The sequence below is a fragment of the Mesocricetus auratus genome, unplaced genomic scaffold (genome assembly GCF_017639785.1).
Source record: "Mesocricetus auratus isolate SY011 unplaced genomic scaffold, BCM_Maur_2.0 Super-Scaffold_100009, whole genome shotgun sequence".
Classification (NCBI taxonomy): domain Eukaryota; kingdom Metazoa; phylum Chordata; class Mammalia; order Rodentia; family Cricetidae; genus Mesocricetus; species Mesocricetus auratus.
Genome location: NW_024429193.1, coordinates 34,892,078 through 34,913,291, shown reverse-complemented (window position 1 = coordinate 34,913,291; position 21,214 = coordinate 34,892,078). Strand labels below are relative to the sequence as shown.

The window sequence follows — 21,214 nt, the reverse complement described above, 5'->3', positions numbered from 1 at the left end:
ATCCACAAAAATTCCCTGGGCTGTTAGGTCCCTCCCTGTTTCACTTCTGAGACCAGTTCCCTGCCTTCCCTGGAGCTGGGTGCTTGCTCTGAGGAGGCCTGGGTTTTACTGTGGTTTTGGAAAGCAACCATGCCTCTGAAGCAAGGAACACAAGTTCTACAATACGGGTCTGGCTGTTGACCCTTTGTCCTTGGAGGGAGCTGCAGCAGGCCTAAGGCAGTGAGCTGCAGGGAAACTGTCAGTGCGTGCCCTCAGCACCGAAGGCGTGGGATAGCATTGGGATAGCAGTGCCGAAGCGTTCCACTTTCCAGATGAGGGGCTTCAGTGATCCTAGGGAACCTTATTCAGAGTACCACTTATTCTACTTGGAGAATACATTGGACTTTCAAATATCTCTCCCTGAAGAGCATTCTCCGTATTGCTAAGTACACCGCATTTGCTCTATTGATAGCATTATTTTGAATTAAACATTATTTCAAACTATTACAAAATATGATCCCCCAAAATTCATCATGGTCTCATCTTTGTACTCCCTGAAACTATGTCAGCATGCCTGAGGACTACAAAGCAGGACAATGAAAAGCATGCTGAGCGGAGAGCAAACATAGAGGCGGGGGTTGGGGTGGGTGGGGTGGGTGGGGGTTTGGGGGCCACAAACTTTGGTAGCTGAAGCACTGGATGAGGTCAGAGCACCGTGGGTTTCAAGGATAGCAATATAGCAAGGAAAAATGTAAAGCAAACAACTACATAAATCAATGATGACCTCTCAGATATTTGGGGCTTAGATTTCTGATGTCAACATGAGATTAGCACAGATACTGGGCAGGGTTAGCCTCCAATTCCCTATGTAGCTGAGGACGACCTTGAACTCTTGCTCTTCCAACCTCAGCCTCTCAAGAGCAGGCATTGCAAGCATGGAACTACCACACCCAGTTTCATACAGTGCTGGGATTGACCTCAGGGCCTTGGGCGTGCAGGCAAGCATTCCACTGACTGAACCACATACATTCCCATCTGCCTTTCCCCTCTAGCTATGATAGTTGGCTTAAAAATGAGATCCATACTAACAGTCTTGTCTGGTAACATTTCCCTGGGAAGTTCTTGAAACAGCAGCTCTTGTTTGCAGTGGAGTGTTGTTAACAGAAATCACAATGTCTAACATTCACTAAGGGATTTCCATATGCTAGGGGGTTGCTCTATGCAGATACTGCACTCGTCTGTGTAATCTTCATTTCATAGCTGAGATACTGAGATATGGAGAGGCAGAATCATTTGTTTAAAGCCTTGACACTAACAACAAATAGGACTGGATTATGAGAAGGCACTTTGGCTCCAAGGACACACTATTTCTTTTTTTAAGAATTACTTATTTTTATGTATATGCCTGCCAGTATCAGTGTCTATGTACTGCATGTATGCAGTACCACCAGAGGCCAGAGGAGGGCACTATATCCCCCAGAATTGGAGTTACAGTTGTTAGCCATGCCATGTAGGTGCTGTGATTCAAACTCTGGCCTCCTGGAAAAATCAAGCAGTGTTCTCAACCTCTAAACCATCTCTCAAACCATGAAGGACACACTCTTAACCACTATAAAATGGGCCTCTGGTCTGGGAATGGTGGCCTACACTTGACATCTTAGCACTCAGGAGGCTGAAGCAGGAGGATCACTGAAAGATTGCAGGCTAGCCTGGGCTCTGCAGTGAGTTCCAAGCCAGACAGGGATACACAGTGGGATTCTATCTCAAAAATAAAAAGAAAGGGAGGGAAAGTGCCTCTGTGTGTTCAGGCTGTGCATGCATTATCTTATGTAATCCTGCGTGGAATTTACTTCAGACAGCAGTTCTCAGCCTACAGGTTGTGATCCCTTTAGGGGGTCCCATATCAGATATCCTGCATAGCAGATTTGCATTATGACTCCTAACAGTAGCAAAATTGCAGTTATGAATTAGCAGTGAGTTGGGGGTCACCACAACATGAGGAACTGTAGTTAAGAAGTCCCAGCATTAGGGGAGTTGAGAGCCTCTGTTTAAGAAGTGATTATCTTTTCATTATCCCAAGTCAAACCCTATTTCCTCTCCAGTACTAGGGATGGAGCTAGTACTGTGCTATTGACCTATACCCCACTGCCAAATCACGGCTTCTTTTTTAATTCACAAATTTGGAGGAATTTTTGTTCTTTGGTGTCATTCTCACTAAAATTTGAGGGTTTCCTTTCTTTGCTGTTTTCTCTTGGTCCTTTATTGTCCTGGCTGCAATGCACAGCTCCAGGAATGAGTCTGGAGGTAGTGGGAGTTTGAAGGGTTTGGTCTGGCCCATTCCCCTGAAATGTAAGGTGTAGGGAAGTATTTGATGGGGTCTGTGCTGGCTAAGTTTACATGAACGTGACCCAGGCTAGAGTCATCGGAGACAAATGACCCTCAACTGAGACAATGCCTCCATAAGATCAGACTGCAGGCAAGCCTCTAGAACATCTTCCTAATTAGTGATTGATGGGGGAGGGCCCAGTCCATTGTGGGTGGTACCACCCAGGGTTGCTGGCCCTGGGTTCTACTTGAAAGCAGGTTGAGCAGTTCTTGGGAAGCAAGCCAGTAAGCAGCATTCCTGACCTCTCATGGCCACTGCCTTAGCTCCTGCCTCTAGGTTCCTGCCCTGTGTGGTTCCTGTCCTGACTCCCTTCAGTAATGAGCTGCAGTGTGGAAGTGTAAGCCAAATAAACCCTTCCCTCCCCAACTTGTTTTTGGTCATGGTCTTTCATTACAGCAGTAATAACCCTTACTAGGACAGAGATAGTTGTGTGTGTGTGTGTGTGTGTGTGTGTGTGTGTGTGTGTGTGTGTGTGTGGGGGCGTGTCTTCCAATGGGGTCTGCATAGCAGGAAGGGGTGGATCCCTCCATGTGCATCCAGGGTGGCTGCTGGCTCAACCGGAAGTGTTACTCTCCCAGATCCCAGTAACAAAGTACTTATCTTCTTTAGAACACTGAAAACTGGTGAGTTCCTCATCATTATTCTGCTCAGAAGTTTTTGTTGAAATGCCCAGAGTTATGGGTTTCAAAACAACCCAAGTTTGGTGACCACCTAGCAGGAAATTTTGGTGAGCTACATGTAGTCTGGATGGCATAAAGCCCCGGATGGCTCCTTTGTTTAGTCTACTCATCTGCTTGTGTGTGCTCCCCTCCCCCATCAAGCCCCTTCTCAGACTTGTAACATTTTGTTTTTATTTTACTTTACTTTTTTCACTCCAGGGATTGAACCTAGGGCAGCACACATGCTAGGCAAGGGATCTACAGCTGAACTACCTCTCCATCCCCCTCTACTTTCTAAATTGCATCTCTTGCCTAGCCAGAAATGTAACCTCATCACACAAACTCAGTGTCAGCGCCATCTTTTTCTTTTAGCTTATAAATAGATATTTCTCAGAGACTTATTCCATCTCCAACAAGCTGCTGTAGTATATAAACGTATCAACTATCTTGTGATGAGAATAGGATCCTTCCTGAGGTCACTCATTGTGTCCAAAGCCATTTTATACGGCGCAGGCAACTGCATGGTGAATTAGCTTGCCCAGTAGACAACTAGCAGGCCTTAATAGCCCAGGGTGGAAAGCCTACTGTCTGGTAGTGTACAGTTAAGCCTCATCCACTACCCGAAGCTCAGAACTGACACAAAAGCTTCGTTAACTCTTCTGAACCCAAGAAAGAACTGAAACATCTTAGCGCTTGGTGCGAAGATCTAAATGGTAGAGGCCGGGAAAACTTTCCGTTTTCATTGTCCTTGTTTCACCTGCCATCTGACTGGTAGATGTGTTGTTGGCCTCTCTGAGTTTCAGGTTCTGCATAAAGTAGGGAAACACCTTTGTCCTTGGGGTAATTCCAAGGAGTAAATGTAGTGTGGCAGGCTAGTTACCCAGGGCAGCCTAGGGCAAGGTCTCTAGCCTTTGTGCCTTGGAATCCCATCTATAGTCCATGAAATGGGCACAAAAAGTGCTACGGCCCTTACCTGGACCACTGCTCAAAAGGATGATGTATGAAGGCTACTCAGCAGATCTAGGGATAAAGGCTTTAAAATTGAAAGTATCATCATCACAGTTTACATAAATATTTCACACACTGTCTGATATAGTAAGTGATTAATATGTAATTCTACCTTCTACCTTCTTCCTAGTCCTCAAAAACTGTGAAGCTGTGTGACTGGCTGCCCCAGCTCCCTAGCTGCCATCCTGCTGTGAACCCATAGTCTTCATTCAGGGTTGCCTGGTGTGTGAAACTGTGGTTCCCTCACCAACTGCAACAAAACATAACACCGTACTTTTTGATGTCAACTTCCAAGAGGAACATCTTTCTGTTTATTCCTACATTTCTTTCTCATGCAGGGTCAACTACAGTCCTTTGCCTTTTATCTGTTTCTCTGTTTCTCAAGCACATACCAGGAACGGTTTTTTTTTTTTTTTTAATGGAGCAGAGGAGGCAGGAACTGAAGGCTCTGATCTTTGCAGTGTGCTTTGAACATCTCTGAGTGTTCCCATTAGCAGAGGGAGGTTGAAGGTTAGGTCTTGGGAGAACTTGCTGAGGGCCTCTGACTAACATTTCAGTAACAAGCATAAGACAACAAAGACCACCACAAGGATCTTCACATGTTAAAAAAAACAGTGAAAAATAAGAGCAAACACAGATGTGTGTATCCGTAATGAAAAAAATCACTTACAGTGTCCAGGGGAAGCCACTCTCTTCTTTCTCCTGATTGTACTCTGTTAGCTCCCAAACTTCTGACAAAACCAGTCATCTAGTAAGTGTCTGACAGGATTTGACTTTTTTTCCTCACAGTGATCTGGGGGACTGAACCTGGGAACCTCCATACCTGAGTGACACCCCAGCCCTGGATTTGACAATAATCAAATTAAAGTTCTCTTCATTCAATTGCCTCTGGGTAGCTCTTTGATTTCCGGGTGCCAAGCGGTAGACTGGGTATGGACACACACTTTAACAAGTTTGGAAATAGGCTTCACCTGATCTCGTCAAGGCAGACAGTTGTGTTCCTGTGGGGAATGGAAGCTCACAGAGGGATAAGAGGTGTCTGGGCATCCAGCACTTTGCCTGGTGTCTGGGTCCTATGGGAATTTACTGGTCTGCTTTGTGGCTGGAGGCCAACCCTGGTAGGAAGTCAAGAGAAAAATTACATCTCGGCATTTTCCCAGAATACTTGTTGACTCCGCCAGCAGCTTTGAAGTGTTCACAAAAGTCTTTGTGTTCCCCCAGAGTCCAGTGATAAGGGACACAAGACCAGACCAGAGAGGGTCAGTATTTCTGGGAATATTGGTTGTTGGAATTTACATACTTCTCTCTCTCTCTATATATATATATATACATCTATATATATATATATACACACACACACACACACAACAAGTGTGCTTTCAGGAGAGTTGGCTGTGTTCTCCACATTTCATTTTGAAAGCACGTCAAAGGAGTAAGCATTTTGGAAAAGAGTCGCTTCTTGATGACCTTGGCTTCAAACACACTTCCTGCTGGTGAGGACTTGTTAGAGAGTGCTGCTGACACTGAGGAGCTCGCCTTAAGATGTAGGTGCTTGTGGGGGTTCTGTACTAAGTGACACTCAGTAGGTACCAACCCCCCAAGTCTGATGCTCTGAATAGCATTCCTGGAAGGGCCCCAGAGAGCTCTGTGCTTTTAGTGGTAACATCCTCTTAGCATCCTCTATCCCAGTGACTGCAAACAGCCTCATATGTTAGTGCGTTCCTTTAAAAGAGGATCGTTTGTTTTTGACATCACAGATGCTAGAATATAGGCTGTGGGATAATTCATATCTGTTCTACATTGAGAGAACTCAGCATTAACTAAAACAGCATTCTTAATCTGTGAGTTGCCACCCCTTTGGGGGTTGAATGACCCATTCACAGGGGTTGCATGTCAGATATTATGTATATAAGACATTTATATTATGATTCGTAACTGTAGCAAAATTACAGTGATGAAGTAGCAACAAAACAACTTTATGGTTGGGGGTCACCACAATACTGTGGACCTATATTAAAGGGTTGCAGCACTAGAAAGGTTGTGAACCACTGATCTAGAATAAAAGACTTCAGCTTATGTTAAGTAACTATTTGTAACACGTTTTCTTGTGCTTAAAAAAATCTGTTGCTTCTTGTGAATACTAAAAGGGATGTTGATGGGTGTTATTGTCAGCAATCATTGTAGATAGTGCCATTTTACACGTTCTAGGATGATCAACCAAATGTGCTTTACAAAACCTAGTTCTAAAAACATGACAGTGAATAGTCTAAATACACGCACTGTGTCTTGTCCATTCTCAGAACATGATTATTATGGAGGTATTGAAGATAGGCTAGTGAGTGCTCTTAGGGTAAGGTGTCAATGCACTTCCTCCATAAGAGGGGAAATGCTGGTCTTGTATTTGCATAATACCTGCTTTCCTCCTAGAATCTTCCGTTTCAAACACGCACGAATGCACTTTCCACAGCACCATGTTCCTCCTGGGAAGAGGGACTCTCAGAAGAGGAATTTAGCAATAATCTTCCAGACAGTCAGTAGCTGTGATTAACTCCATGAATAGAGCCTGCAGTGAATCCCTCTGACCACTGTTCTTCAGACACCCAATACAAGGCACACCCAAGGATCCATTATCGATGTTGTTGATGACAAAAACTGACTTCGTGAAAAGACGAGGAGCAAGCAAACACAAACAAACAAACAACAAAAAAAAAACCACCAACAACAAAAAACAAAAAGGAAAGAAACTGGGGAACTGCTTTTCCAGATTTCCCACCCAGCCAACCAGCTAATCCCAACAACCTCCACCTAAGCAAAGCCAGGACTCAGGTTTGAAAGTGGGTGCAGCAGTGGTTAGACGTTCTAACCTCCTACCTGCCACACTGACAGCCCTGTCACAGCAGAGCACACATGGCTCCTGGAGGAGGGAGGAAAGTGGGAAGCCCATCTGCCTCAGCGAGTTGGCTTGGTCTTCTCCTTCCCAGACTGGTCTTTGGAGAGTGCAACCTAAGTTCCCCCCATGGACCCTGTGGTACTGAATGAGGTCTCTGCTACAGTCCAGAAAAACTGAAAAACTGAAGATACTGAGTCTGTATGCTTGGCATGTCTCTTAGAGGGGTCTCTGAACCTGCGAGCAATCTCCAGATAAGGAAATGTAGTCGTGTTACCTGTGCTTTAGTTATGAACTGAAATAGTGGTCCTGCTAAGACCACTGGTCAACAGGAAAGAGCAAGGCCCCTTCCCAAGGACACTGCACACCACAAACCACTGTATAACTGTGGATACTTTTGGGTTACAACTAGCTAGCGCACTTTGGGACCAATGATTTCAAATTAAGTTCCTGTCGTTGGTGGGACATCCCTATGTCTTTCTTCTAACTCATGCTATGTTAAGAATGCAAAGTTAAGCCACAAAGGGCAGCAAACACTTCTAATCCTAGCAGTCAGGAGGCAGAGGTTGATGTAAGTTGAAGGCCAGTGTGGTCTACAGAGTGAGTTCCAGGACAGCCAGGTCTACATAGAGAAACTCTGTCTCAAAAGAAGCAAAAACAAAATAAAAAGCTAAGTTGTTAAAATGACATTTCCCTATTTCATATGAAGAAAGAATTTTTGATTGTTCTACAGTAAAAAACAAAAAACAAACAAACAAAAAACATGGCATTTAACAAACAGCCTATGCAGGCAATGAGTGACACAAATACACTGTTGTCTAAGGGGCTGGTTTGACCACTGTACTCTGCAAGAATCTCCCTAATTAATTTCCATAAAATCAAACAGAGAGCAAATCACTCCTTATAGTTGCATCACCACCAAATGCAAGAGGAGGTTGTTTAGAGAGAGCAGGATGGTGAGCCCACCACTCTGTACCCGACCCACTATTCCCTATGTTTTGGAAATACCTAAGACTGACAGTTTTACAATAGATTCTTTCCAAAAGAAAGGAAGCTCTCCAACGGGAGGGAGATTTGGATGCTCAAAGAGAAACATTAGAGAAATGGTTAAGATTAGAGCAAAGTTGTACGCGAGGCCTTGAAGGAACACATACAGTGAACAGATAAAGAAGGTAGTATTTTAATAGGATAGTGGAGTACAGCAGAATGACAGTGACAGCGGAAGACAGGATACAGTGTCTTGAGACTGAAGTCTTACTGTGTCCTCTCAAACTAGGAAAGCCTTTACATGAAATCTCTAGGCACATCCAGCCCCTCCACGAAGCAGAGGGTTTCCCCTGGAGCTGTCGTAACTGCTTTGCACTCCTCTGCCTTAACCCACATTGAATATTTTCCATGGTTGGTTGCACTCAGACTTAAAATAGATATGAGAAAGGTCTTCAGGTTTGCGATCAGTGCCATTATTAACCTCATAGCCAGCTGGATGACAACATGGTGTGTAACCAATCCAAATTTACAAGGTAACCTTGTTCAAACTATGCTGGCTCATCAAATATAAATAAGAAAATACAGGTGCAAGAATAGAATTGCCAGGGACAGTGGAGGAAGCACATGCCAAAGAGCAAATTGAACACGAGAAGGGACTCTGCGAGGTCACCCAGCAGGCTCCCACCGGTTCCTGCTTTGTCCCCATGCACCAGCTCCTGTGGTCAGTAACCCTTCCAGTCCCAGCTATGAGGCTTCTCAAAGTAAATCAATAGCCCAGTGGGACTTTGCGCCCATCCTTCTTTGGATGTGACTTTATTCTACTGTGCTACCCTTTGCCTCAGCTCAGGAAAACAAGCACGTGCTTTCACCGGCAATGGGAGATACACTCAATAGTTCCTTAAGGAACCGGGGCGGGACCATGGAAATCCATTTCTAAGGATAACGGGATTTCTCTCCCTATCCTAATTACTTCATATACATCTTCTGAAATGAGTCAATGTGTGTGAGAACATCTAGACAAGGGACTGATACAGGGTAAGCGCTCTGCCTCTAAGATCCTCATTACAACCCATTGCTAAGTTATGCAAATCCCAACAAGTAGGAGTCCCTATGACAGCAAAGAGGCATCTGAGGTGACTGGGCAGAGCTGATGCTGCCCTCCAGAGATTTCCTATTCCTTAATAGCAGAAATAGAACTAAAGAGTGACTTGAAGGGAATCTCGGTCATCTTGTTATATTTTCACCCTTTCACTATACGAACACAGCTATGCTACGAAAGGGCTGTGCCTCCAAGCTTGGTTACCCTGATCACTGTCTTGTGGCTAAACCCTAAACCCTAAGTATCCTGCTTACTTGATGTAATGACACATGCCTATGTGGGGATATCATGGATAGTTTTAAGTGTGCAAAGAAAATAAATATATTTTAAGTCAAACTGAGTTGGGGTTTTGACCCAAAAACATAATAGTATGCTTCTTGGACCCAAACTGGGAGGTAACATATCTGAAATTAATTGAGGATGGGCTAAGCATTCTTAGGGACTCAACACTGCAAACAATTCATTTCAAGCAAAGTGGACACTCAGCTTCGGCTACGAGATCACTCTTCCATGACAGACGGTTTCCACACCTGTACTGTGACACCGCTCTTCTTGGCTGAGAATTTCGGCCTCGGTGCCACAAAATACGACGTGGAGGCTGACTCTTGCTTTGGAGAGGTGGGAACACTCACAGGCACTGGGGATGCACTGACCGGTGAGGTGGCCTCGGCGAAGTAGGAGGGCTGAGAGGTGTAGGCGGGTACCGAGTACACAGACGAAGCCTGCGCATTGGTGGGAGAGCCAACATTGACCTGTCGCGGAGGAAGGGCTTGCTTCATGGCCAGAGTTGAACTGACCTTGACCGTTGACCTCTGGGGGAGGCCATCCTTTGAATCAGGAGGTTGAAAGGTAAACAACGATGAGTTGAGCTGATACGGCTGGTGCTTCATGACATCCAAAGTGTTAAGAGGCTTCTTGCCCTTTTTCTTGCTCGTTTTGGAGGCCTGCGCGGCCGGTGGCTGAGACTTGATGGCAGCCAGTGGGTATGAAGGGGAATGGATGGGATTGTAGGCCACGGGAGGGGGTGCTCGAACATTGGAGGAGTACTTCCAGCTGGCGGGTAGGGATGGAGTGGGAGACTGGGCCCGAGCTGTGTGGGCCTGCACTGTGTCGGAATCCACGACGTACTTCTCCATCCTCGACTGCCTTTTCGCAAAGAGCTGGGCTCCTTTCCCACTCATTCCAGGAAGCTCATTGGATGGTCCTCCTGCACCAGCGTGAGCAGCATTCACTTGTGTGGGTGCCGATAGCTTGGGTGTGTAGTTATGACTGACTACTGCTGCTTGGGGCCCTTTGAAGGGACCAGCCAGGTTCAGTGCGCTTGCAGGCCGGCCAGGAGGGCACGAAGGCTGGGCTATTTTGATGGACGACACGGCTGTGACCTGCGGTGGGTTCGGTAGACTGGATGTAGAGAAGGCAGGACCCTGGGCTGGGGCCACTCCTGGAGACCAGACTGGAGAAACCGGGGTTATTGGTTGGGAGGAGGAGGACTTGACTGCAGGCTTTGGAGCAACGGGAGGTGGGGTCTTCTGTTTGGCAGAACTCTGCATGAAGTTACAAGCCTCTGCGCCTAAGCTGAGGTAGTCTTCTTCAGGCCCAGAATCCCCTCCAGCTCCAGCGCCTCGCTTACCTTCTGCATTTTGAAGCAGTGACAGGAGCTCAGGGTTGGGGCTCACTTTGGTTTCTTTAAACGTAAACATGGGTTTTGTTGTGCCTCGTCTCTTGGCTTCCTGCAGTATTCCCGTTCTCTTGGCCGGCACTGCGATCCTCTCATCTCGGGAAGCTATTGGCTCAGATGAATCATAGAAGGCTGGTTGTGACCATGGAGCAGGCTGGGGCCATGGAGGGGGCTGTGCGGGGCCAGTGACTGGACTTGAGACCCCTCTGGAGAAGGCTTCAGGTGGAGGTGAGACGGCGGAGTAAGGTGGCGGAGCAGGGAAGTCGGAGATGGGACTTGTCACACTTCGCGTTGGGGAGAAGGGGGCTGCTGCCTGGTTCATGGTTCCCAGGAAGGGCTTGGCGGTTCTATTCATAGGGATCACCCTCTGGGCCCCTGCTGTCTCAGACACTCCACTGAAGCCATTCTGTTGTGGCATGTTGCCAAGACTGCGACCCATCTGGATGGAGCTTTCCCTCACAGAGCTCTGCATTCTCACTGACTCCTCTTCCTGCCTCTGATAAGAAGTCACGGTTCTCAGACTGTCCGTCTGCAGCGCCTCTGGTCCTCGGCCTGGCATCGCACCCGTTTTCTCCTCTTCATTTTGGGCGGTGAACTGTTCCATCCTCTCTCTCTGCTTCGCAAACATGAGCGCTCCCTTGCCTGTGGTGTCTGGCAGCATCTCCATCTTGTCGCCTCGGTTCAGTTTCTTTTCAATGTCCACCAGTCCAGAATCCCAATCAAAGTTCACAACTTGTGTGTTGTCGTCAGCGTCAGACAGTAACTCCTCATCCACTTCTGACTCGCTCGTTCCAAGAAATGCAACTTCACTTATCTCGTCCTTGTCACCTTCTTCCTGGTCCTCCTCTTCCTCCTCCTCTCGCTCAAGCTCGCCAGTACCGTAACTGACTAGGGTGTACTTCCGGGCCCTCCGCCTCCGCTTCTTAAACATCAACACCCCCTTGGAGTTGGGGTTGGGAGCATCCGTTAGAAGGAGAGCGATGCTTTTGCATTTAGACTTAGCTTCTTTCACTTGCTTTTCAGACAAACTTTCACTCCGCCTGAGTCCTAGGGAAAGAACACAGATTGTATTGAATTGATGAATGCAAGGAACAATGCACAGCGATTGACTCTCAATGGGGAAAATGAATGCATGTAACAATTCTTATAATTGGGTGCTGATGTTTGAAGGAATCTGACTCGTGTATTTTTCATTCATTCTGCGCCCACCCTTTGTGCTCTGGGAGTGTACAGAACTACACCACTTTTCATTTCTTTTCAAGTAGTAATGTATCATCGGGTTCAACGTCTTGTTCCATTTACTCACCTAAAGACAGCTTTATGTATGCTGCTTACCACACGGTTCATGCTCCCCTCCCCCATGGATTCTTAAACTTTAATTTAAAAAATAGGTTGAGAAGTGCCAGTTAATAGGCTATGCTTGTATTAAAAAGAATATACTTTAGGAATGTAATATGTTTTGAAAACAAGATGTACTTTGTACTGCCATATCTAAAGGTAAAATGTTAAAATGGAATGCTTCAGTGTAATGCATTTAAATACTTTTCATTTTCACTCTGACAACCACCTCAGATCTTTCCATTGAGCTATTGAATTAATGTGAATTCACAAGTGAATTAATAATTGACAGTATTGAGTTAATAATTGTTTTTCAGAGTATTAGAACATTATGAAGGTTTATTATAAACTCTAGGTTCAGCACTATCTAAACAATTTTGCAAGTGTAACAGTCTCTCATAAATACAGCATTGCTTTAGTTGCAGAAAGAATAAGTGTAAACCTTGGAAAATTTAAAGATTGTCTGACTTGAATTTAAAACTGATGCAGCAATCATGCTATTAAAAAAAGAATGTGAAATTTTAAAACGATAAACTTTATATTTTTATTTTATTGTTATAAAGAGATAATGGCAAATTAATTTATAGCATCAATTAATTATAACCACCTTTAATGAGTATGGTCTACAAATAAATTTTATAAAATCTTGAGTTAAATGAAGATATCAGAAAAATAAAATATTTCATGATTGAAATAATTTTTGTTATTAAAAGTCAGACTAGGTTAATCAAACAAATAGAATAAGAGAAAATAATTTTAGAGTAACCTTACAGATATTTTTCTGGTGATCAAATTTTGTGCAGACAAAATAGTTCAAAATCTGGCCATTATTAAATATGATTCTTTTTTGACTAGTGATATTACAGCTTGTTATTAAACAGACAGTAACAACTGCACAGTTGTCTGTTCACTGTCAACATGTGAACTATGCGCATGCTGTCATAGCACTCGGGGTTAATATGCTATATATGTGAGGGTGCCTAAGGGATGAGGCGCGGCTACCGGTGCTTGCCAACAGAGCTACAAATGGCTGTGCTAAAAATATGCACCCAAAGGAACAACAAGGCTACAAAGCTGATGTATGACTTTGGGTAACCGAGTTCATTGCCATTGTGTACAGTCAGCCTTTGCATCCTCGAGGTAAACCCAAAGCTTGTAAACTTTAGAAGAGGGACTATGTATATGAAAGAAAATATACTAACACTTAACTGCAATTCTTGACCTCGTCCTATTTGTGACCTTGGTAACCCAGATAAGACAAAATGCCAGCAGAGGCCTTGCATTAAGCCCCATTTTCGGTGGGAGAACACAGAGTTGCCTGTGCATGGCCCTGGAGACCACGAAGGTGAAGCACCGCCCCCTAGTGAGGCTCACACCCCGGCGAGGATCATGTAACCGCTGGGCATCACACATGCGCTTGTCCATCAAACACTTCTGCAAGCATCATCAAGCCGCAGAATGCCTTTGCTTTTTTTTTTTTTTCAAAATGAAGCTCCACTTTTAATATCAGTGTGGAGCCTGCATTAAAGGCACTTTGGAAAAAGGCAGAACTGTTTTTGTCATTTAAAGTGAGCTGACTTAACTTCCAGAACCCTTCAGAGTATTTTAACATGAAATGTCATAACATTCTTCAACAAATAAAAGAGGCGTATTTCATATCTCTTTAACAGTTCCTGCATCTTTTGGGGGGATAAAATGAAGTTTATGAAAGATATTCCAGTCTAATATGAAGTTCAAATTTACTGCTTCCAATTCCGAAACTGGTATTCTCCACACTGTTTATATTTGTTATTTTGTGCATTAATTAAAGCATTAAAGATGGTAGGAAGGTATGAGAAAAATCTTTTTAAAAAATTCATGCAGTCCAACTAGCAAGATACTGAAAAACGCCAGTTTCCCCGGCCAGCGTCCCCCACCCACCCCAGGCAGGACTTACGAGCATGTCGTGCCCTGTGCTTGTGTGGTCTGCTGTGATCCTTCTCTGAGCGCTGGTCTTCCCCCTGCTCAGTGCCTTCTGGTGAGACCGCAAAGGAGACCAGAGAAGGAGGTGCTTCTGACCGCCCTCCTTCTACCACAGAAGCCACACACCCCTCTGCTGCCTGCAGCCTGTCCTCTTCTGCCTTCTGCCTGTCAGAGCACTCTAGAATCACTTCCACCTGGGGCAGCCCTACGCCTCCTGCTCCTCTTCCTTGGATCACTCTCAACTCCCGGCCACTGGAGGTCTGGATTGTTGTGCCGGACGACAGAGAAGTGCCTGCTTCCTCAGGAGCTGCGATCGAATTTATGTGGACGGTCCTCTCGTGTTGTGAACTCCAGTCTGGGTCAGGAGACTCGGATTTTTCATTTCCCTGGAGAGCTACTATAGGGCCACTAGTGCATTGATGTCTGTCCTTTGAGAGGGACAGTTGTAGCTCAACCACACGGCCTGGCTGGCCCGCTTCTGCCTTTTCCCTTAAGATGACCTCTTCTACCAAGTGCTCTTCTTGGGAGCCAAGCATCTGGGGAACTTTCTCTCCTGTTGTACATTCCGCATATCCCCAATCATTTCGTTGGTCCTCGGTTAGGGGAACTCTACTTTGGACTGGAGCAAGAAGGAGGTCCTTGCTCTGGGCCTTCGTGGCTGGAAGAATCTGCAGGGTGGTACTTTCCATAGGCCCCTCATGTGGGAGATCCTGATGGTTTACATTTTCTGTTTCAGAGTCCAAAATCTCGCTTGTGCCACTACATGGTCTGCATACAAAAAAGAATTCCAGACAGTTAAGTCAGCTTGTGTCCCACCCGCCAAAGGATTTCCCAACATTTATGATGTCTCATGCACGATTCAGTAAAAATCCCCCCAAGAACTCCACCATGTTAGAAAATAGAACTTGACAGCATGTCTATATGACTACTGAAGATCATTAAGATAAAACTGCCTTTCAAGAACAAGAAAAATACTTACAAAAAAATTGAAATCCAAACCCATCTTTGATTCAGCCTTTATTTGTAAAAAGCACAGAGTATAACTATGTGTATGCCCCTTGTGGAGTATTGCTATGTGTGTGCCCTCATTTGAAATTGCTTGCGTTTTCTCAACAAACTATTTTTGCTGTAGGTGACCAGGAACTTCAGTGTCCTGTGGAGTAAGCTTTGGCCTAGACATCATCAAGTCAAACAGACACATCCAGAGCTTCAGATCAACCTTAAACCATGAACTATTTTTATCCGTGGTATGTGCTTGAAAGGATGGAATGGAAGTCCATTCCTAAGCTCTAGTGAGCACAGTAGACCCCAGCCCAGATCTCCTATGCAAAAGCAATCCTTTCTGCAACACATTTCTAGGTCAAGTGCTATTTATAACCCAAAATGCTGTCTCTTCTTCTAAGTGCACTTGTCACTTACAGAATTTCCCTTGTACAGTCTCTGTCTTCACACTGATTCTTTTTCTCTGCTAAGGAGACCAGAGCTATTCCACAGTCTCCTCTGATGCAAACCTATCCATTCACAGTCATGTTTGTGAGAAGCAATGCCAGTTCTTTCTAAATCTCCGAGCTCTAGGCCTGTTTATAAGAGAAATGTTGTTCACAGAACAGCTGTGGCAGATGCCTTCGTTTCTCATACTTGCAGAGTCTTCAAGGAGCAGTAGCTCCTTCTTGCATCCTGGGGATGGATCCTGACTAGTACAGGATCATCCATACAAAGGGTGGATATTTCTCTTCTACTCAAAGAAATTTACTCTGGAATTATATGGAAGTGGAATTTCAGGCCAATGCACAAAATGTTTACCTCTAACTGTGATTTTGACTGCATTTAGAAAAACCCAACAAAAATCAAACCAATTGTTGCTTTCTCTATGCAAGCCATCTGAAAAGCTTCATAATGATATACTATTTAAAAATTATAAAACCAAAAGAAAAGAACATAAATATAAGTCAGTTGGTGGAAGTGGCACAGGCCTTTAATTCCAGCTCTTGGGAGGCAGAGGCAGGTGGATCTACAAAGTGAATTCCAGGACAGCCAGGGCTACACAGAGAAACGCTGCCTCAAAAAACAAAACAAAACAAAAAAAACACCACCAAACAAACCAAACAAAAGCCAACAAAAACTATACTTTTTGAAACATGTTATCAGTAGATTATTCACTTTTTGAGACAGGGATTTTACAGTGTAGACCGCACTGGCCTGGAATTCACTCCATAGCCCAGGCTTCAAGTCATAAAGATCCTCTTGTCTCAGCCTCCCAAGAGTTGAGAATATAAGCTTGAGCTAGCAGTACAGGCAGCTCGCTTTCATGTAGGAAATGGTGAACATCTCTATGCAACCTTTCTGAGATGCCACAATCAGGGTGGTTTAATCTGGCAGAATTGGATAAAGGCAGCTGAAATCACTTTGAACTATTTGTTCATCAGTTATGTATCTGAGAAGAGAGAACTTTCAGCTCATTTATAGATTGGGATACAGGGTAACAGGCCAGTGCTAATATTTCTTGGGAGCTTAAGTGAAATGTATACATATGAATAAAAAATCATAAATAATCATAAGAAGAGGAGATGTATACGCACAGGTACTCAGTCTCACCATGAGTATAATTAGAAGATTATTTGCTTCTGATTTTTTATGATTTTAAAAACATCTAAGATAATAAAGATTCCGTATTAAAAGGCTGGTTTTTGCTTGGTTCTTAAATAGTGTTAGCCATCCATCTCTGGGTAATAAAGCCAGACTCTAACAGTGACTGAGAACTGCTTGGCTTCAGGAACATGTTCAGATGTCCACACTGCTAACAGTGACATGACTGAGGACTGCTTGGCTTCAGGAACATGTTCAGATGTCCACACTGCTGCTGCTTTGGGCCTCATAAACTGGACATTTCATTTGATTTCCATCAATTGACTCTTTCTTAAAATGTTGACTGATTTATTATTTTATGTGCACAAGTGTTTTGCTTGCATATATGTATATATATACATATGTGTGTGTGTGTGTGTGTGTGTGTGTGTAGCACATTTCTGCCCTTGAAGGCCAGAAGGGGGCATCTGATCCCCTGGGACTGGAGTTACAGATAGTTTTGAGCCACCATGTGGGTGCTGGGAATCAATCCATGTCCTATGCAAGAGCTTCCAACTCTCCAGCCCAAAGAACTGTCCCTTAGAAATTCAAAATACTTAAGATAAAAACAAAACCAAGCATGAGCCTAGCTATTTGGTACAGCAGAGAACAAGTTTATTTCTAAAACGAGGTAGGTGCCTAAGGTTAACCCTCGAACCAAATGTTTTCTTATGCTTTCATAATGGAAACAGGAACCAGTAGAGCATGTCCCAGACTAAAGTCACAAAGTCAGAATTAAGTAGAAAAGATTGACTCCTGTTTATAAGTAGGCTCTGCCAAAGGGGAAGCTGGAAGTCCTCAAACATTTAGTAGACTTACTCAGAACGGGGTAAATGCAGGAACAATGCTCCCTGAGCACTTGGTACATTGTTTTGTTTCTGCTAATTTTTGTTTGGTTCTTAAATAGTTATGTTTTCGCTGGTTACTTTGAAAAGCAAAAGACTACATTATAAGTAAGTGGGATCCAAAGAGCTTGATGAATAAAAATTAAATACAATATGCATGTATTCATATATGCACTGCACACACACATGACGGTGTGTAGGGGGTGCTTCTTCAACACTGTAAATAGTACTTTGACGGCACCAAATCTTTATCTAGCCTGCTCTTCCATACCCAAATATGGTTTTATTGTAAGAAATGAAAATCTACTTTTAATCTTTTTTGTTCTCCACTCCTAAGGCATCATCTTAGTATAAAAAGTTATTGTATTGGTCAATGGTTCAATGCACAATCATTTTCAATTCATCTTCAAATCTAAGAATTACAATCCTTACCTTATAGAAACTCTTCACCCTGGAAATGGTATTATTATGATTAGTACACTGATCTTTCTAAAAAAAGGTGGTCTAAAATACTTAAGATTTTCCACAAAGTGCTTGACATAAATATTTTCAAGCCCCTTTAAATACAATTGCTTGTTCTCAAACACTGTGGTGATCTGTTTAGCTGTTCTGACTTTCTGTACAGCACCATGAACTCCATCACAACTCACAGCATCTATATTCATAGACTCTATAGTCATTCCACTTGGCTTCAAGAGAAAGATACCTCACAACAAATTTGCTTTACCTTTTAATAAGCAAGTGGAGAGAGTCCGTTATGCTCTCCATGAGCTTGATGACTTCTGGGTAGGTAAGGTCTGCACAAGGGTTGCCATTGATAGACACCACTTCATCCCCCTCACACAGGCCAGCGTCAGACGCTTTGCTCTGGCTTCGAATCTGAGTGAAGAAAACAAAATGAGGCGATACTTAGAATCTCGTAACTGGTAGAAACTATGCCATCTTCCCCAAAGGACACATAAATAGGCCTGGAAATTAGGAATCTGACTCTGACTTTTACTTCATCTACTAACCTGTAAGCCAAACTTAAACACATCTCGCCTCCTCCCAAACACACACACACACACACACACACACACACACACACACACACACCTTATGACTTGCCATAACAACATCATTTAACTGATAACATTGTAAGTAGCAAACAGGCGAGCCAAAGCCATCATGAAGGAACCAGAATGAAAGAAATAGAGAATGAGGAAGAACGGGGAAAGACCCCAGAGATTTCTCTTGATGCAGAAAATGACTACAGAAGCTTGGAGCACAGGCTTCAGGAAGCAGATGGTGGGGCTGGCAATTCAGACAGATCAAATGCTGAAAACCACCCCAACCCACTACTCAAGGAGAGCATGTGATTGGGATAGTAAAGCGTAAGTCCAAGGAAGTAACCCTTGATGAAAATGAACTATTCAGCCAGGCACGGTCAATTTGGTTCTAAATAGATCTGGGTTAGCTAAGATTACCTAGGCAGACCCTGTCTCAAACCGAAAAGCCCATCTACCAAACAAACAGACAAACAAAACAACTAGTCAGGACATGGAATTCAGGACGAATTTTAGCAAAAAGACAAAATGATGACAATTAGAAATAATAATAAAAAAAGAATAACAGCCATGCTCTATAAGGTCCATACCACATTGTACCACCAAATGTAGTTGAAAAACAATGGAATACAAACCTAGAAAGGACTCTCAAATATTAACATAATGGCAGAGGAGTCCCATCAGTGAGCAGATGCTGGGGCTAGCATCCTATGGTTCCACTGAATGCTTCTTAACCTCAGGCTACCCTTCCAGGCCCATTTTCTAGCTCCCTTGTTCAGTGGCCTCTGGAGACCCAGAGGCTGGACTCCCTTGCATTCTGACTTGTGGTGGTTGGAGTTGGTCAATAGAAAGCACTAGAATGAGTTCAAAGAGCATGGGGACAAGACATAAGGGCTTACGGTCTCCCTCTGGGTCTGCTGTGCTTTGGTTTGGCAATGCCTCTGCTCTTTGGTCTAGATAGTTCTAATTCTTGTCAGTCTGTCCCATGGCCTTAACTTTTGTTATGTTCTAACAACATGAACTGTCAACTTGTGTCTCTGGGTCTAAGGGTATCCAGATTAGAGTGCCAGGGTGGATTTTGAATTGTGTACCCTTCACGGCCCAGCTTAGTCAGAGGTAAAACGTCAGAGTTTTAAGCAGCTTTATGAGCTTGCAGAGCAAGATGAAAAACTGATTCTTGGAAGATAAGTAAGTCCCTAACACAGCAGAGTTGTCTGTCATCCAAGCATGTGTTGCTCAGGAAGCATGCACTCCATCACTGCGCTTATGCCTGTCAAGTGGGGCTTTTAACGGTGTCTGAGTAAGCCAACACACCAGCATGGGAGTCATCTGCATTCCTTCAGTGCCTACGTGCTGCATTCCCAACCAGCTACGGTGACTGTGCTTCGTGGCCTCCATGCTTGTCTGCAGAACACAACTGTTACGCCCTCAAGAACCACAGAAAGTCTGGGCCTGGCAGTGCAAACCTGTGATTCCAGAACTCTGGAGTCTGAGGCAGAAGGATTCCTGTGAGTGAGGCACTTCTCAAAGCAAACAAACAACAAACAGACAGTTAAGAATGGTGAAAATTTCCTTGCCACGATGATTTTCTGAAAGATTAATCTCTATTTCTCATTCTCTTTAAGTTGGTTTTGATTTTACCTTTTTGTTTTAGTTTTGGTGTTGTTTTCCTTCCTTCCTTCCTTCCTTCCTTCCTCTCTCTCTCTCTCTCTCTCTCTCTCTCTCTCTCTCTCTCTCTCTTTAGTAAGAAAGATGACATGGAGTTGGATCTGGGAGGAGTTGGGGGAGGGGAAAGAATATGATCAAAATATATTGTATGAGAAGAAAAGGACGCCCAAGAGCAGAATAGAGCAGAGTGAAAGATAAAGCAAATAAAAACTTCAGTGTCATAAGCAAAACATTTCCTGGACAGCATAGAAACTCAAACTAGTAAGATGGAGAAGGTACTGAAGAAAATGCCTGGAATGCATGATAAAGAAAAAAGATCAACTCTCAGTGCAGAAGCCTGGCAAGGGTGTTGATGAGACCCCGTTCCTGTCCCTGCCTTCTGGTGTACTGTGTGTGTCACAGAGGAAAAAGTCAGTTTGCCCAGGCATGACTCACCAGAGAGCGCCGCATAGCAGGTACACCAGTAAGAAAAATTGTTTGTTTGTTTGTATGTATGTATGTATGTATGTATGTATGTATGCACGCATGCATCTATCAATCAATCTATCTATCTATCTATCTAATCTATCTATGAATTTATTTATTTATTATGAAACAGGGTTTCTTGTAGCTCAGGCTGGCCTCGAACTCCTGATCATCCTGCCTCCACACTGGTCTGAAACTTGTATTTGGAACTGAGTTAAGCAGAGAGGCCCCGTTTGGTTGGTACTGATCTGTCAGATGACATTTCTCTGCTTCCTTGGTTCTGTGGTTGTATATTGAACCCTGGACCCAGCTGAATCCCAGGAGCATCCCAGCTCCTCGCTTTCCTTTTTAAGCCAAGTGTTGCCAAGCCCTTGGGCAGCCAGTTCCTCCACACCCTTGAGGTCACTTCTGGAGGCCCTTCCTAAAGTCCACCCTTCCAGACCTGTCAAGGATTCAACGTGATATTTATCGGATAAAAAAACGTTTCCTTTTGGATGATTGGTTGGTTGCTCTTACCCTTAAGAACAAGTCACCATAAAAGTAAAACACATTCCTGGTAGCAATTTTGGACATATTCCTAGA

General features: G+C 44.0%; 1 protein-coding gene across 2 annotated transcripts in view; it reads right to left on the bottom strand.

Annotated features, from left to right (window-relative positions):
• Window positions 1-21,214, bottom strand: part of Synpo2 (synaptopodin 2) — a 158,360-nt gene that overhangs the window by 26,805 nt on the left and 110,341 nt on the right. The window contains exons 2-4 of one of the 2 annotated variants that reach the window (XM_040751916.1): window positions 18,181-18,332; window positions 13,958-14,751; window positions 9,536-11,730 (exon numbers count right to left, since the gene is read on the bottom strand). In XM_040751916.1, coding sequence (XP_040607850.1) covers window positions 9,536-11,730; window positions 13,958-14,751; window positions 18,181-18,332 — 3,141 coding nt within the window. The remainder of the gene's footprint in view (window positions 1-9,535; window positions 11,731-13,957; window positions 14,752-18,180; window positions 18,333-21,214) is intronic. The other variant, XM_040751917.1, reaches the window with a different exon arrangement.